The sequence below is a fragment of the Protopterus annectens genome, chromosome 2.part2 (assembly GCF_019279795.1).
Source record: "Protopterus annectens isolate FY-2018-M chromosome 2.part2, PAN1.0, whole genome shotgun sequence".
Classification (NCBI taxonomy): domain Eukaryota; kingdom Metazoa; phylum Chordata; order Ceratodontiformes; family Protopteridae; genus Protopterus; species Protopterus annectens.
In genome coordinates this window covers 814,742,378-814,760,707 of record NC_056730.1, presented here as the reverse complement: position 1 = coordinate 814,760,707, position 18,330 = coordinate 814,742,378, and the positions used below count along the sequence as shown (strand labels likewise).

General features: G+C 43.1%; 1 protein-coding gene across 2 annotated transcripts in view; it reads left to right on the top strand.

Moving 5' to 3' along the window:
- Positions 1-18,330, top strand: part of TMEM161B (transmembrane protein 161B) — an 885,867-nt gene that overhangs the window by 694,756 nt on the left and 172,781 nt on the right. For both annotated transcript variants that reach the window (XM_044064157.1, XM_044064156.1), the window contains one exon: positions 3,829-4,003. In XM_044064157.1, coding sequence (XP_043920092.1) covers positions 3,829-4,003 — 175 coding nt within the window. The remainder of the gene's footprint in view (positions 1-3,828; positions 4,004-18,330) is intronic.

The following is an 18,330-nucleotide window of genomic DNA, read 5'->3' as shown; positions in this document are numbered from 1 at the left end:
AACATCATCAAGATGCAATATGATTTTCTTCATACAATCCCCAATATCTGTTACTCTTCCTTACATCTGAGCCTCTCACAAGGTGGCAGCCAGACAAGAGATGATACAGCAAGGCCAGCCAAGAATTCCCACCCAGACCAGAGATGGTCAGGAGTTCCTTTGATTATTTTTAATCTCTAGGAAAACCCAGGACCCCCATAGTACATCCCAATAGCCTAAGCCAGTTTGTGACAAAAACAAAATTCCAGATAGTTCTGATACAAGCCATTCTTCCCTGTCAAGACATCGGGGTGGGGGTGGGGAGTGGATGTGTTGCCTAAACAAGGAAAGCAGGGGAGTCCAGGAAGTTTTTCACTTCAGGGTAGGGGCCAGTCACTATAAGTCTAGTACCCTCCTGTTTGATCTCACCACTGCATGCAAGGTGTCCACCAAAAGTGTCGTACCTATAACAGTGCATCACAGACCATTGGGAATCAGTGTTTTTCTAGCTGTACAACTAGATTCTAGCTGTTGCTTTTGCTGTTATAAAGTAGTGATGTTATTCTGCAAGCTATTCCAGCAGTAATATTTGAGTTAATAATTTGAGAACTCTCTTAGACAGAGCATTCTGTATTCTGTCTTGGACCTGACAAGAACCAATCACCACACACCTGTCTAGCTCTAATTAAGTAACTTAACTATGTTATATTAATTCTCTTTCATACAGTCAGGAATATAGTGAAGCTTAGTTGAGATATTTTTCTTTATTTGAAAATGTCCTGCAATGTTATTTTAAATATTTCCTGTGGTTTTGAACTTTGATGTTACTGTGAGTATATATTTAGTATTGTCTTGTTCTTTTATTATTTATTATTAAATATGTTTAAACTTTTCATTGTGGTTGATCTGTGTAGAGATATTTAAGTTTTGAGAGTACTTGCATATGTATTTGGTGACACTGTGTGGGCCACTCCTAATAGACTTGCTCTTGGTCAAACTACCATTTGTATTAATATTACACGGTAAGATTGGACACCCTTTGTTAAGGGTCTTAAAGTAGTTGATAAGGAGTTGACTGGTGGCAGTGGTAAGTACCTTATAGTCTAGACAGAAGGGGGAATAGCTAGTAAACCTGTGCCAGCCTTTCACAGGTGTGTGTGTGTGTGTGTGTGTGTGTGTGTGTGTGTGTGTGTGTGTGTGTGTGTGTGTGTGTGTGTGTCAGCTACTTGGGCAGGAACGCAAAGCACTGATTGAACAGAATGGGTGCTGGTAGGTCTTGGCTTGGTCACTCAACTGGGATCTCACCTCTGTAGCTCTACAAACGGGGAGTCTAATTGGGGATCTGGAGAAAGAGGAAGAAACCAGCCTCGGACTGACCATGGTCTCTGTGTGCTGTTAAGGGAAATTGCACTTGATGCAGATAGCAGCATTTGGAAATACTGTTTGTGTACTTGTTATCCTCCCTGTGTACGTCCCCCACTGTTGCCAGAGGGTGAGGATTGATGCTCGTTGATTACTGGTCCAGTGGTGGAGTGTCACACCTTCTACACCAAATCCTTCACCTCGCAAGCATTCCAAAACTTCAGCTGCTATTTTTTTTTAACTTCTACTTTACTAATCTTTTCTACATTCCCTCTTTGGGATATTGTTTTCTTAATTGTGAAATTTTCCATATGGGGATGTGTTTGCCTATATGTCTCTTTGAATATCATTGGTGCTGCCTTTTTTGTATTGATTAATTTGGCTTTCGAATTTGCATAAATATTGCACCATATTAAATTTCTCTTTCTTTCCCATGTCCATATTTCTTTTTATACTTTTAAAAAACTCTCTAGGTTTTGTTTATATTTTTTCACTTCCTCAGATACTTCTTTTTCCAAACAGATTAAAGTTTCTTGGTCTATATAATGATTTTCACAAATCTGTTTATTAATGAACACGTTTTATTTTAGTTTTCTGACAGTTTTCTTGTGGAAGTACTTTTCTTTTCTTTAATTTCTCTTGATTTTCTTGTATATCTTGCATCTGGTAATTAGGCTTTTTGCATAATAGTAACAATACATAATTTCTTTCTTATCCTCAATAGTCCACTCTATCGTCTTTATGGCTGTTCTTTGGCTTATCAGTTTTTGTGATTTTTGTGGACTACTATTTCTTTCTACAATAGGGGAGCCATCCTCCCCCTGTCATTTTTTCCAGCCCTGGCACCAGTGCGCCTACCAAGATTGGGCACTTTTTTTATTGTGGCTTTTTTGCACCCAGCTATCTTAATTTTGACCTGCTTCTGTCCATGATATATGCTATTTAAAATACAGTCTGTGTCATTTTGGTAAGATTTTGTGAAAAACATGGTCCACCTTGTGAAGGTACTCACCAAGACTTGAGGATGAATTCAGTTTCAGCAATATCACTCACCTTTGCTTGCTGACGTCTCTCTCCATTCGGTCAATTTCTGTAAAAGCTATGAGCTGAGGAAGGAGGGTTTTGGAACTTCAGGCTGTTTCTTCAAACCCCATGAATTATTTTTTTCATTAAGGTTTAGGTATGCCTATATACTGATCCAGTCTTTCGGACCCAAGGTTGCTACACAAATCAGTCTTAACCTTTGGTTGATCTCCCATTGTTCTTCACCCAGCATTTGAACAGAGGGGGATATTTGTTACACCTTCTTGATGTGCACAATCAACTAAGGTTTTATCTACACAGAATCAAAGATTTTTAGAAAGGCTTACCAACGTTTTGTTTCACTTGTCCCAAGAAACCAGATCAGAAAATTCATATATCTTTTTGTCCACGAAACTTGAAGGTTGTATGCAAAATACAGCAAAACATTTACATATTGCACCAAAGGCCCATTCTACAAGGTCTGTATCTCCCATCTATTTATTGTTGTTTGTATTGTTGATGTCTGATTGGTTTTGACTTGGGCTTCTCTGCACACATTCATAAGATGCTATAAGCTGGATATGATCTTAAGGACTGGATTAGCCTTACAGGCTACATACTTCATGATATTCTGTCATGAGCAATCTCAAGCAGAGGAGATGGGAACTCTACCCTACTGTTGATATGAATGGGCTGAATCTTGTATGATACAAAAGACACGTACTTAGCATAAGGTTAGATCTTCATAAGCCACAGTCATTCACGTCAATATATTCTCCCATCATCCTTCATCCTCGTGTAAATTATCCCTTGAGGAGAGATCTGGAACAATGGTCTTGACATTTTTATTTAGGTAGAGTGGGGGTGTGGAGCATTATGGAGGTCTTGGGAGGAGTTTTGAGCCTGGGATAGTCTCAAGTGCTGGGGGCGGCTACGGTGGTGCAGCGGTTAGCGTTGTCGCCTCACAGCAAGAGGTTCTCCGGTTTGATTCTCGGCTCGAGTCTGCATGTCCTCCCTGTGGTTGCGTGGGTTTCCTCCGGGTGCTCCGGTTTCCTCCCACATCCCAAAGACATGCAGTAGGTGGATTGGACACTCTAAATTGGCCCTAGGTGTGAGTGTGTGTGTGTGTGTGCCTTCTGTGGAAGGTTGGGTGCCGGGCTGGCAACTCGACACTGTAACACTCCACTGCCAATCATGAGCGGACAGATGATCTGCTGTGGCGACCCCTAACTGGGAAAAGCCGAAAGAAGAAGATAGTCTCAAGTGCTGAGTGACTGCTACCTATGGCCACCACTCCTACAATTAAGTGAACAGATCTGAATCATGAAGATCTGATGCTGTGGTAAATGCATACCATTCTTTACTGCTTCCTTAAAAGGTTTCCTATTGAAGACTTGAGTGTCTCATACAACTGTACTGTTTTTATACTTAATAGAAATTGCCTTTCTTTTGTATTTTTTACAGAATGACGGAGGCAACATTTGACACACTTCGGTTGTGGGTAATCATTCTACTGTGTGTACTTCGGCTTGTTGTAATACGTTATCATCTTCAAGCATATCTCAACTTGGCACAGAAGTGCGTGGAACAAATGAAGAAAGAAGCTGGCAGAATAAGTACATTAGAGCTACAAAAAATGGTAGTGTATTAGACTTTTATACTGTGCTAGGAATCTTAGAATACTATGCCATTTCTAAGCATGGTATGAGTACTCTGATTTACTTTGTGCTACATAGCTTGTTTAGTCTAGTGTGTTAGTACTGAGACAGAGCAGTACAGATAGACAGTAACAGAAAATGTATTTTCTTCTGTGCGGTCTGTTGCATTTATTGATTAAAAATGTTATTGCATCTCTGTGGCACAGTATTAGAACTGCAGATGTTCAGAAGCACACAACAAAAAAGCATGAGAGAATTCTTGGGTAGTTTTTCATGTTGTTACTTAAAGGCAAAGTTGATTATTATGTTTAGTGTAAACTAAATGTAAATAAAAAAGGGTATTCCTACGTCTGAAGGTATCTTTGAGAAGGCAGCTTTAGTATGTTGCTGATTGTGGGTCTGAATCAAGACATACTGATAAAGCTAATGCGTGTTTACTTTTTTATGAAAGCTGATTTACGAGTTACCCCAATTACTCCATGTGAGAATCAAACCCCACACTTTGTCTGTAAGGTAAGCACCTTAACCATTATGCCAACCCCCCACACCAGAAAAATCCAGGACTTGCCCAGGATAATGGAAAATGTGAAAATGTTCATCTGGAGATTGGTGTACTGCAAAAATGTGGAAAGGGGTACAAAAAAGTCAGAAAGCAGGCAAAGGTGCTGAAAATGTTCTGTGCTGCGTATGCGCAATCAGCGTGTGCAGTTTGTTCATGCATGGAATGGTTTAGCAAATCACTAGAGCAGCAGTGTCCATGGGAAGACATGAGCTGAATAGCAGCTTTGGCCTCCTTTGATTTAGTAATAGTTTATAGTGAATTCTTGAGTAAGGTAAATGCAGAACAAATTGGAATGTGCTGTATAAATGTATACAAGAGATGTTTGCATTTGAAAGGGAGCAGAGAAAAACAGAAAGGAATGAGGAGGGAGTTGTGGGTCAGCAGGCAAGAAGAAAACCACGTGTTAATTTGACAGGTAGACTAGCTGCTTTTTTGAGTAAAGTAGCAATAAAAATGGGATAAAGGGGATTGTGTATAATGTAAACAACTAAATTATGCTGTATGTTTTTTAAGGCACAGACAAATGACTTGAGTGTACACTAGAATTTTCAGGTAACTGTGTGTGTAAGTATATGTGTGGGTGCGTGCATTTTACAGAGCCACAGTTAACAGAATTACAATCACTAGAATGTGTTAATCGTCAAATACTGTGACCATCAGTGTACGGTAAAGTTTTGCTTATTACAAAAATGTACTTGTCTATCTAAGAATGTAAGAGTAGACAATGATGTTGTATGTAATGAGCACTGAGGGGGGAAAAGACACTGAATTTTTTTTTTCTTCTTTAGTTTAGTCGCCACAGTGGAACTCGGTCCGCTAATTGGCAGTAGATTTTTACATGCTGGGCTTGCTGGCCGGCCGCACAACCTTCAACCAACAACCATTCATTCACGCATGTCACCACACAGAAGAAAGAAGACTAACTGAGAATCGACCATGGGCGCCTAAACTGTGAGACGACAACGCTACCGCAGCACCACCACCGCAGCATTGGAAAAGACACTAGATAGCTTTTGTAAAAGCTCAAATCAAGCAAGCTAATGATTATGTAGATTAAGAGTTGCATTAAAAGGGATATATTCATATTCTGATTTTAAAAGTGTTCAGACTTGCATTTCGAAATGTATAACAAAACAGATTTCTTAAATTATTGAGTCAAAATGTGTATGGAGACATTCCTTAACAAAAGTAATCAATGGTTCAGAGTAAATACAGTCAATTGTGTAAACGCATATGGAAGCATTCTTCTTCTTTCGGCTACATTACTGTGTGTTAAAGTCATTTGAGCTGTGTGAAAATATTTAAGTGATTGCTGACTGCTTAAATTTAAAAGGGACAATTTAGTTTATTTATTTAATTTACATTTGTTGACCAGGTTAGTCCAGCTGGGTCAGAGCCCTTTTTCAGTGGAGACCCGGGGAGAAAAGCACCACAAAAAACAATAGAAACTTGATCATCTAACTAAAGTTAACAGTACATAGTTCTGTAAACAATAGTTTCCCCAACAGAAAATAATTAAGCTTAGCTTAACATGAGTGACGTTAGATTTACGTATTAGCATAGGACAGGTAGTACAGTCACAGGGTACAAAGGATACAATTAGAATATTTACATTCATCACTTTGTATTTTGCAGAGACATAGAAAAGGCACAAGAATTATTTGAGTGTATAGTAAAAATAAGCAGGTGCATGGTGAAGAGGCTATATGAAGGAGGAGTATGTACAGAAATATAGTTGTAGAGAAAGGAAGTTAGGTGACACTGGAGTGCAGGGGGGGGGGCAAGTTGGGCAGGAGGAAGCCAGGTCATTTGGGGGATAGTTACACTGACATAGTCTTGTATTGCTTAGGTGGATTTTTACTGCATTTTTGAACTGGTGTTTAGGCTTAGTATTTCGAAAGGGTAATGGACGTTTATTTCAGGACGTTGATATGCAAGTTGACCTCCAAGCTGGACCACGTGCCTTGGACTGTCTTTCCCTGGAAGTGTCTCCGCCCACCCTATCAGGGTCCCTGGAAGTGCCCCCCATCAGGGAAGCATCTGTGGTCACCGTGGCATTGGGTTGGGGAGTCCGGAAGGGGTGGCGCCAAAGGTTTTCATCTGTCCTCATCTACCAGAGGAGATCTTGCTTGCAAGAACTGGTGATGAGGATATGTGAGTTTAGAGAATGGAGGTTGGATACCCACTGGGACAAAAGGAGCTATTGCAACAGTCTTATATGCAATCTTGCCAGGGGAACAATCGGGATGCTTGCCGCCATAGATTCCAGAACTTGTAGAACTTCCCTTGCAGGCACCTTCCTCGACCGAGTATCACTTGTACTTGTAATCTTAATCTCTGAAGTCTGTGAGGAGGGAGAGAGACTTGGCTTGTTTGAGCATTGAATACTGCTCCTATAAATTCCAACTGTTGGGTAGGATTAAGGTTGGATTTTTCCCAGTGTATTGTGATACCTAGAAACTCTGCCAGTGCTAGAGTGTAGTGAAGGGCGATGACCAGTAGGCGCTCGGTGGGGTCGGAGAGGAGCCAATCATCTAGATATGGAAACACCTGGAATCCCTGAAGTCTCAGATGAGCTGTTAACACTGCTAGGCATTTCGTGAACACTCTGGGGGCCGTCATGGCAGGACTCTGAATTGGTAATGATTGGCTCCCAGCCAGAAGCGAAGGAGACTCCTGGAACGCTTGTCTATTTTGATGTGGTAATACGTATCCCGGAGATCTATCTAGCACAATCCACACACCCTCCCGAAGAAATGGGAGAATGGATTGTATGGTGACCATGTGGAATTTGGTCTGAACTACTGATTTGTTTAGATGGCTGAGATCCAAAATGGTCTCCAGTCCCCGGTCTTTTTTGGCACCAAAAAGAATCTTGAGTAGAAACCGGATCCACACTGGTCTGGGGGGACTTGTTGGATGACTCGTTTTAGGACACAGCTTTCTTATTTCTGAAGCTGCTTCTTCCCTTTGACTGGGTGGAACATCAGGAAGGCATTTTGGAGGTCTTTGGTAAGAGATTAGAGGGATGTAATAAACTCTGGAAATTATTCTCTGCACCCACTAATTGTTTGTAATAGAGCGCCAGGCAGCTTGTTACAGAGAAAAACAAGCCCCGACTGCTTCCAGAGGAAAGCAATAGGGCAGTGCTTCAGGAGCACTGATAAGGTCGTCTGGAGAAAGAATCCCTGGAGTCCTGATTTCGGGGACCCCCTCTGCCCCTAAAGGGATGTCTTCCGTTATTGGAACCCCCTCTGCCTCTGCGGGAATCCTCACCACGTGCACTACGGAAAGGGCCTTGAGATTTTTTTGTGCCATATCTTTCCACTCCTCTGGTTCCTGGAGAAAAAGCGCTGAGGTTTGGAAAAACGTAGGCCAATGGTAGACAAGGTTTTTCATCCTGCTCGCACATGTGTCCTTCCCTTTAGAACTGAACAAAGCGGACGGTTCGATAGGGGCGTTCAAGAAGGAAGACTTAAGGAGTCCTTGAGGTCACAAATGCACATCCAGGCATGGCGTCTCATAACTACACTTGCATCCACAGCTTTAGCTGCCCCTTCGGTTGCGTGGGACAGCAACCCCATGGATGAGTTGGAGATGGACTCTAGGGTAGCAAGCTGAAAAGCAACTTTATCACGTGCCCCATCAGAAACTTGACCAGCGAGGGTACCAGAGAGTTCAGAGATTAGATACCTTTGGAGCCTTGTAAAATGTGCCAAATAATTTCAAAGACCTGACAGCAAAGGTCACTGAGGTAAAGATTCGCTTCCCTAATCTGTCCACCACCTGGGAGTTTGTGTTGGGAGGATGGACAGTAGGACTTTCCTTCGCAACATCCTTTTTTGCGGCAGCCACCACCACCATAGCGTCTACTGGTAATCCTCTAAACCAATGGGGGTGTTCCTCTGGTGGAGAAAGTATCTTGTCTGGTCTCCAGGGAATGGCCTCAGCTGTATCAGGGTTCTTCCATGTCTGCTGCACGATGAGCTGGACTAGCTCATTGGCAGGTGGGGTCACCCCAAGAAGTAGAGGGCTGAGAGCGGAAGGCCTGCAGGAATACGGACTCCTTTGAGGAAGGGTTGGAGGGCTTCCAGTCACCCTTCTGTCTCAAAATTTCCAGGAGGTCTCCAAAGGAGACATCATCAGGAGGTGACTGTGGGGGTCCTTCCCCATCATCGTAATCCATATCCTCAGTGAGGGACTCCTCTGTGGAGTCCGTGTGTTTCCTCTTACACACCCGCTTCTGAGGAGGTTCTTCAGTGGGAGCATCTGAAGAAGACTCAGAATGGAGGTTACCCTGCACAGGGGTTTCCTGAGGCTTGTGCTCTCGGTGTCCTGGGGAGGTGGCCTGTGATAGCTGCAGCTCAGAAGGAGCAGGGGGAAGGTCCGACATAGGAGGGGCGCTTCCCAAAGCAAGCACCCTCTCCATGACCCAGAAGGCAGGCCCAACCAAAGAGGAATGGGAGCCTGGAATCAAGGAAGATGATCTCGAAATCAGGGTCACACTCTGCTCCACGCAACCTGCTCCCGTGGACAGAGCCTCAAGGAAAACCGGGGTTGGTGTCGCCCCTGGATCCGAAGATAGAACCGATAAAAACCCTGGAACTGTACCTGGAGCCGGGGGTTCCATCTCCCAAGCTTGAGCTTGAGGAAGAGGAGGTTCTGAAGGAACTGAACCCCAAAGGGACCTTGGAGCCTCAGAGAAGGACACTGCCAGCACCAAGCAAAGGATTCCCCCAAAGGAGTCACGGGGGCAAAGGACCCAAAACCTGGAGTGGGATGGGTTTTAGGAAAATTTGTAATCCCTCTGGCTGTCAACAGCTGATCGAACAGGTGCACCACATCCAATTCCGACAGAATCCTGGAGGACCTTACTGACACTCCTGAGGTGGAGTCAGGTCAGTCCAAAAAAGGGCTAAAAGCTTGTCCTGAAAACAGATCCACAGACTGGGAGTACTGGGTCCGTGGTATAAGAAAGGTCAGCACCGATGAATCCAGTTTCGAGACAGGCAAAAGGGGTACTATCGGTGCCGAGAAAGGACTCTGAGCCGAGGGAATAGCTGGAAAGGAGGTCATTATCAGCTCTGAAGTAGTAGTCTGTACCGACTTTGGAACGGAGATGGGTGACGTCGGTGCCAAAGTAATAGCAGGCAATAAGGTTAGAGCCGAAATCACACTTGGAACCGTAGCAGTCTGTGCCGAGGGCAGCACCAAAGTGGAAGTCGTAGAAATAACTGAAGAGACCAATGGAGCTGAACTCGGAGCCAAGGTGGTCGGAGCCGAGGAGGAAATCTTGTGCTCCATGGAGGACTTGTGGGCCTTATGCTTACGAGGCTTGCCCTTCTCTCCAGCCAGTGAAGAGGGATCAGAATGAGGACTTTTTTTGTCCTTTGATGGAAGGGTTGAGACCTCCGATGCAGAAAGAGCCTCAGACTGAAACTGACACAAATCTGGCAGGGAGGATTCACAGATAAGTGAGAAACCCCCAGACAATAGACACAATCGTCATGCAAGTCACTGTTGAGGAGTTTACCATTGCAGGAAGTGCAATGCTTAAACCCGGAAGTCCCTTTCTTTTCTGACTTATACAGTATCGCTTCAAGAAACAGTTTAGAGTGAAGAGAAGAGAGAAAATACCAGCAATGGTATGAAGAATACCATGAGGGTAAAGAAGGGCGTTTACCAACAAAGGTAAGACTGGATAAAGGTAACAAGATATAAAGAGGTTTTAGAAGGAAAAACTTACAAAATGCAATAAATTTTGACAAAATACAATACTAAGCTGGAGAGCTAGGTGAAACGCTGCTATATGGCTGTGCGGCAGATGACATCTGAGGTAACTGGGAGAAGGGCATTGTGGGTAGCAGCTTAGCTCAAGAGTTTTTGGTGTACGCGATCTTGATATTAGGCTGACATCAGTGATGAATAGGAAGAAGATTAACAACTTCAGATTGATTATTTCAAAAGTAGTACACAAAAAAATATTAAAAAAACACTCAGAGATACAGGTGGAAGTGTGGCAGGAAACCAAAACAGGTAAATGGTGCAATAGTTAATTCCTTTATGTAGCTAGAAGAGATTAAACAAATGATTTGTGATTTAAGACAGGATCTTAGCAAATGATATTCCAAAGGATCAAACTGCCAATGTTGCTTTAAAGCTAATGGGTCCTATAACTTTTATTTTAATGCCACTCAATGAACTATCTTTAAATTTATCTAAAGATGAGCAGTTTTAAAGATCGTGTTTAAAGGTGTGAAATGACCTTTCATTTTTGCATAAACAAGCGTTGCCAAACTGTTAAATTAATGATTTAGTAGTTGATTAATTATTTAGTTTTTTACCAAACCATTAATTTAACAGTTTGCCAGTTGTAGAACTAAAAAAACTAATAAAACAAACTCCACCAGTTTTAGAACTAATGCATAATTACTTACTCAAGCAAATGCAGCATAATTAGAGCTAGAACCCATAGTGATGTGTCTCCTGCCTGCCCATTAATATTATTGCCGTAAATACAGCTTTGTATATTTTGCCTTCCATATTTGGAAGCAAGCTTTAAATGCATATATTTTTTAAATGCAAAATAAACTTTTCTTTTCGCACAAAAAGTATGCATGTGAATGTGTGTGTTTGTGTGTGTGCAAAAAAGGTTGTTTTGTACATTTAAACTTGATCTTTAAATATGCCTTTGAATCTGAAACTCCTAAACTTCAAAGCTTTTTTGATTTTCACAGGAGAAATGAAATGAGCAGAGATGTAGCTACTATTTTTCTGCCCAGAGTTGTCCTTCGATCTGGCACCACCCCAAACTTTAAGTTGATGAGCAAAAAAAAGGGGAGGGGGGCTTTCTCCTTGATACATTTGTAGCTAGCAGCTGCTGCAGTTAATCAACAAATGGAGCTCTAGTGTTCATTTAAATGGCAGTATGTAGTGAAGATCGATCAGAATCACACCTGCTAACACTTTGCACCTGGGTTGGCTGCCTTCCTTCACTCCACCCTTGCTATGCTACTGAAAATTAGATTGTATTATTTTTATAGAAGATTTTGGATAGGGTTAATGTGTGATGCTCATTATTAGATCACTATTGCAGTTGCATTTAGCTATATGAGACATATCCTGGCAAGAAATAAGCATCTGGCCAGTGTACAAAGGCTTGCAAAGGACCCCTTCCTCACGACTGTACATCTTTTGGGCCACAAGAGTGCTAGTATAAAAGGGTCATATGGGTGGGAAATTTCAGAACTTTCTTGCCATTGAAGAGTTCAGTGGACAGCTTGTATGTCAGCTTTTGGGCAGTTAAGTACTCCTCAGGGAGACCTTCCTGTTTGATAGAAAAGTTGCAGTAAAAGTTCCTGATGTTGTCAGAAAAGGGAAATGTCCATGTGGTAGACAAATTCCTAAGCAGGGAAGGGAAGTCATCTTCTGACGTGGCTTGTCCTTTTTTGTTTAGGAGAGTCCCATTACATCTGCTGTTGTGAGATTTGAATTATTTTGTACCAGAAACTGTCTGTAGTCAGCTGAATAGCTTGAATTTGTTCTGGAGATCAAGCCCTTAAAGACTGTTCCTCTTTGGAAACCAGATGTCTATTTCCAGATCTTCCCTTTACTATAAAAATGAAGGAGGAGTATTTGAGAGAGGATTCCAAAGTAGTTATGCCCTTTGGTCTCCCTTTTATCACAGGACAATGATTCTGCTGTGGCCATTTCTGAGCCCTTGTATCATCAGCCTACAGTTCTTAATCCCCCTGGTGCTGCTTCTCAGAATGTCACCAACAGTAGAGAACATTACATTTCCTCCTTGGCCGAGCATCGGGCTGTTGCCAAAGTATCTTTTTCAGATATCAATAGGTTTTGATGAGATTCCTCTGATTTCAGTCTAGGAGGAGATAGCTGCCTCTCCTGTGGAGGTGAGGATGTCCAATACTTTAATGACCATTAATTTGAATTCTCCCTCCCAAAAAAAAAGAAATCTCAGAAAACAAACTATCTTTCCCCTCCTTTCACTCAGTCTAATGCTAAGGGTTCTTGGGGTGAGTGGTACAATCTTGCTAAGGGGCTTTTAAAGGCATTTCAATTTCTGCAGTCTTCTTTACATTTTCAAAAAGAATAATATCTCCGTCTTTATTTGAGGGAAACCCAGCTAGTATTTAATTGAGAAAAAAGAGCTCTTTAAACATTTGGTGCAGCGGTTGACTTTGTCTCCTCACAACAAGAAGTTCTCCGGTTCAGTTCTTGGCTGGGGTGCCTTCTGTGTGTTGTCTGTATGTCTTCCCTGCATTTGCATGGGTTTACTGCGGGTACTCTGGTTTCCTTCCACATTCCAAAGACATGCATCTGGAGCATTTCTTCCTGGGCCTCTGCTGAAAGTAGACTCTGTCCTAGTCGGACTTTCCTGGTCAACAAATGTTAAATAATAAATGAATAATCTTCTTCCAGCTCAGATGTTCTTCATCTCACATTGCTGCAGTCCTTACACTTGGGTAGTCCGCTGTCCTCGGTCGGCCCGAATATCAAAGTATAAGGCTGACGTCGGTCAAGGCGCATTTGACTGACATCAGGACGTCAGGGTACAAATGCGCATGACCCACGTCATATCCTCAGTCTTTTTTGCCGCATGGTCCGATGCAGAAGCAGCATTGCAAGTGCTGGTTGGCGTTCTGAGATTTTTCGATTTCGAAGTTTCAGACCGAGTTCAAAGTTGGCTAAGTACCCCGTTGGGGAATATTTTAGTTTTTTTCTTGCCTCAGTGATTTACCGGATGTCAGAAAAAGTCAATAATTGCATTTCTTGTGGGAAACAGATACCGCATAGAGATTATCATACTTTGTGTATTCCTTGCTTAGGGCCTGAGCACGACGTTGTTGGCTGTCGCTCTTGTGCTAGATTTAATAAACGCACTATAAAGAGAAGGTTGGATTGTGCAAGGTTAGTCTTTGGGAAGCGGTGTAATTATAAAATGCCGCCGGATGCTCCGAGGCCCGCTTCTTCGAAGAAGCGCAAGGACAAGGCAGTTAAGCCTAGGCTAGAAGAACCGTCTGTACCGGACGCCGGTTCTTTAGAGGTGTCGGTGGAGCCGGTGGCTCCACCGGAGGTCTCTTTGTGTTCCCAGGGTGAGACCTTATTATTGGAAGATGTGGCCTCTCAGGAGGCAGGTCAGGCTGAGGGGGCTTCTCAGGTTACTATACTCCCCTCCCTTCCTAGGGTGGCTAGGCCCTCTCCTTCTGTTTCAAAGGCTTCTCCCAGGGGCAGGCCAGGTTTGGCTTCAGTTGGTGTTACCCCTAGCTCTTCAGGTACTGTGCCCAAGAAGCATATGCTTAAAATGGCAGAAGATTTGATTACTTTAATTAGGGGTTCTATGCCCCCTCCTGATAAGAGACCTAGGATGGAGCCTGAGCTGGGGGGTTTTGAGCAGGCTTCAGATGTTTCAGAGTCTTGGCTGAAGACTTGCAGGAGTACTCTCCTTATTCTGATTCGGATGTGGATGATTCTACTCCTTCTGCTTCTCCTCCTGAGGATTTTTCTTTTTCAGAAACTCTTCATTCCATGAGGGAGCATTTTAAGTGGGAAGGTCAGGACTTCTCTGATTCCAGGAAAAGGCTTAGGGAATTTTTGTTTTACCTCAGCATAGGCCTTTGGCTATACCTCCTGTTTTGGATGTAGTAGAAGATGTTTTTACAGAGGCTTCTCTTAATCCTGATTCTTTGCCTCCTGCTCCTGTTAAGCCGGATAGGTATTACAGGGTGCCTGAAGCTCATAAGTATCTTTTTAAGAGTCCTAGGGCTGACCCAGAAACTGTTAGTCAGGGGCCTAAAGGTGTTAAGGCTTCTGTTGTTAAGAATCCGGTTCCTGCAGACAAAGAGGCTAGGGCCTTGGATAGATGGGGAAAGAAAGTTTATACTTCTTCCACTCTTGCTATGAGGGCTTTGAATTGCCAGTTTCACATGTTGAAATACCAGAACTATCTCCTTTCACAATTAAAGTCTAAGGTTGATGCTCTGGCAGTTGGTATTGATTGTAAAGAGTTGCAAGATTTAGTGCATGTTTCTGAACAGGTGGGTAAGCATTCTTTGCAATGTGGTTTTGATGCTGTACAGGCCTCGTCTAGGGTGGCTGCCACTGGGTCAGTTCTTCGCAGGCACGCCTGGCTACGGGATCAGAATTTGTCTGATCATGTTAAAACAAGGATTTTAGATGCTCCTTTACAATCTGACGTGTTGTTTGGTCCTCCTGTTGAGACAGTTTTAAAGAAAATGGAGGACAAGGCTAAGTCTATGCAGACTGTTAAAGATTTTTTGCAGGTCCAGGCTCCAAAGTTTAGTAGAAATTGGGGTACAAAGGGGTGGAGGTATCCTTCTTATGATTCCCAGTCTAGGGGTAGATCTAGACGTGGTAGGGGCAGAGCTCAGGGCTCTTTCAGGCCTAGAACAGGGAGTTCTCCTGCACAGTCTTTGGGTGAGGGCAGGGGTCGGTCCTTTCGTAAACAGACCCAATGACCTACCTTTTCAGCTGCCAGAGCCTTCTCGTCTGGCAGCACCTTTGGGAGGAAGGTTGGCACTTTTCAAAGAAAATTGGAGTTTAATTACCCAAGACAGATGGGTATTGGATATCATACACCACGGCTACAGGTTTTATTTCCATACCTTGCCTCCCTTCAAAGGCATGCCAGACGTTCCTCCTCAACAAAGAATAGAGGCTCACAAGCAGGTTTCTCTGTTACTCCAAATAGGGGCCATACAGCCGGTCCCTATGCCAGAAGTGGGTCTAGGATTTTATTCTCGCCTGTTCCTAGTACCAAAGAAGGGGAACACGTGGAGACCAATTTTGGATTTATCTATCCTCAACACTTATCTGGACATTCCCAAGTTCAAAATGTTGACGTTGCAGCAGCTTTTACCTCTGCTGGGCAAAGATCATTGGATGGTAACTTTGGATCTCAAGGAGGCTTACCTTCATGTTCCTATCAGACTAAGTTGCAGGAAGTATCTGCGTTTTCGAGCTGGGACTTCTCACTATCAGTTCTCTGCATTGCCCTTTGGCTTATCTACTGCGCCCAGAGTGTTCACGAAAGTTCTGGCTCCAGTGATAGCTTTCTTCAGGCTAAAAGGAATACAGATCTATCCTTATTTGGACGACTGCCTGATTCTGGCTCAAGGAAGGGAAGAGCTTCTTCATCATTTGGAATATGTGATAGCAGTGCTAAGATGCCTAGGGTATTCTGTGAACGAAATAAAGTCCAGTCTAGTACCCTCTCAGGACATGTGCTTTCTGGGTGTGAGACTGAATACAGCATCCCAGATGGCCTTTTTAACCCCGGACAAACAAAAGAGTCTATCCCTTTACTTCCATCAACTATCTCATCAGTCCGTGCTGACTGCAAGGACAGTCCTTCAAGCATTAGGGTTCATGGCATCTTGTATTCTGGTGCTTCCCAATGCCAAACTGCATATGAGGAAGCTACAATGGTATCTCAAAATGTATGGACACAGCACTGCCAGGATCTGGACACTGTCATTCAAATAATACCTTGCATTCAAAAGGAATTTTTGTGGTGGGCTCAGGAATGTCACCTAAACAAGGGACTCTCTGTGACCCGCCAGAGGCGAGTCAGATTTTAACGACAGATGCCTCAGACAAAGCTTGGGGAGCTCATCTAAATGGAAAGTGGATACAAGACAAGTGGCCTGCCAGACTACAACATCTACATATCAACCTGAAGGAGATGTTAGCAGTCCAGTTTGCATTAATAGCTTTCAAGGATTTACTTCTTCCAGGGCAGGTGTTGATTCTAACAGACAACACAACTGTCATGTGGTACATCAACAAGCAAGGGGGAATGCATTCTTATCCTCTATGCAGGCAAGCAATGATTTTGTGGGAGACTGCTCTCAGTTTACAGCTCAATCTTCAGGCAAGGTTTCTGCCAGGAGCACAGAACTCCTTAGCAGATGTGTTGAGCAGACGAATTATGGATCCCCACGAGTGGAAATTGGATCCTCATGTATTTCAGAAATTGACAGTGTCATGGGGAACTCCAGACATAGATCTGTTCGCTTCTCCACTAAACCATCAGCTGCCAAAGTTTTGCACAAAAAGGTTTCAGCCCACAGCTTGGAAAGTGGACGCTCTTTCTTTCAATTGGAGCAATCTTCATGTGTATGCCTTTCCTCCTCTGCCTCTCCTCCCAAAGGTACTTCTAAAGGTCAGACAGGACAAGCCAAGGATGATTTTAATAGCTCCAGATTGGCCTCGACAGCACTGGTACCCATTACTGAGAAGTCTGGTACGGAAGCCTCCATGGCCTTTGCCTTCGATTCCACACCTTTTGTCACAGGAGAACAGCCATTTACTGAATGTCAAACTTCACTCTCTTCACCTAACGGCCTGGCATATTCTGTTTTGAACCATAGAGGGTCTCAACTTCCACAACAAGTTTTGAATGTGATTTTGGAAGCTAGAAGGCCTAGTACAAGGAAAGTGTACGCAGATAAATGGAAGAGATTTTTATTTTGGAGTGCAGCAAAAGATTTTGATGTTTCTGAGCCTAATTTGAGTGTGGCTCTTCAATATCTTACAGAGTTATTGGACAAAGGTTTGTCTTTCTCTTCTATTAAGGTTCATGCTGCAGCAATTTCGGCTCACTATGATTGTGTCCCACCATTGTTTTCTCATCCTTTGTTCAAGCAATTTCTTAGAGGGGCAAAGAATATAAGACCCCCACGAAGAGCTCCTACTCCTGCTTGGGATCTCAATTTTGTGTTGGAGAAACTCACTCTACAACCTTTTGAGCCTGCAGCTACTTCTGAATTGAAATATTTATCATGGAAGACTGCTTTTTTGTTGGCAATTACCTCTGCAAGAAGGGTTTCTGAATTGCAGGCCCTTATGGCGGTTGAGCCTTTCTTGATTTTCCATAAGGATAGGGTATCATTACGTACTAATCCTTCCTTTATGCCTAAGGTGGTTTCTAGTGTGGCTTTAAACCAAACTATTCATTTGCCTACTTTTTATGCAAATCCCCAAAATAAAGGGGAAAAGATTTTGCACACTTTAGATGTACACAGGCAGTTGCGTTATTATTTGGACAGAACTAAAGGGTTCAGGCAGTCTCAGCAGTTGTTTGTTTCTTTTGCTTTGAGTTCTCAGGGCAAGCCTGTGTCAAAACAAACTATTTCTAAGTGGATTGGGTTTTGCATTGCTTTCTGTTATTCCCATCATGGCAAGGAGGTTCCAGCTGGGATTAGGCCTCATTCCACTAGGGCTACTGCCACATCAACAGCTTTTTGAGGGAGTGGCAACCAAGGATATTTTGGAGGCAGCTACTTGGAGTTCAGTGCATACTTTCTCTAGGCATTATCACCTGCCACTTTACTCTAAATCCAGGGCTGGTTTTGCCACTGCTGTTTTGCAGGGCATTTTGGCAGCTCCTGCTTCCTTGTAGTTAGCCATCCTCCCTTACCTCTGCTTTGGGATTCTACCCAAGTGTAAGGACTGCAGCAATGTGAGATGAAGAACATAGTACAGTTTTGTACCTACCATAAATGTAGATGTTCGAAGATCCACATTGCTGCAGTCCAATTTACCCTCCCTCCTTCCCCTCTGTAGTTAGAGGCGGTTGTGTGGGTTGGATTGTACATATTGTGTATATTGTATATATTGTACATATAGTTAGTGCAAAGGTTGGTTGGTTGTTTGCTGTCTTTTGGTTTTGACCTTTAGTTTTAGGGTCTTCTGACATCTGGG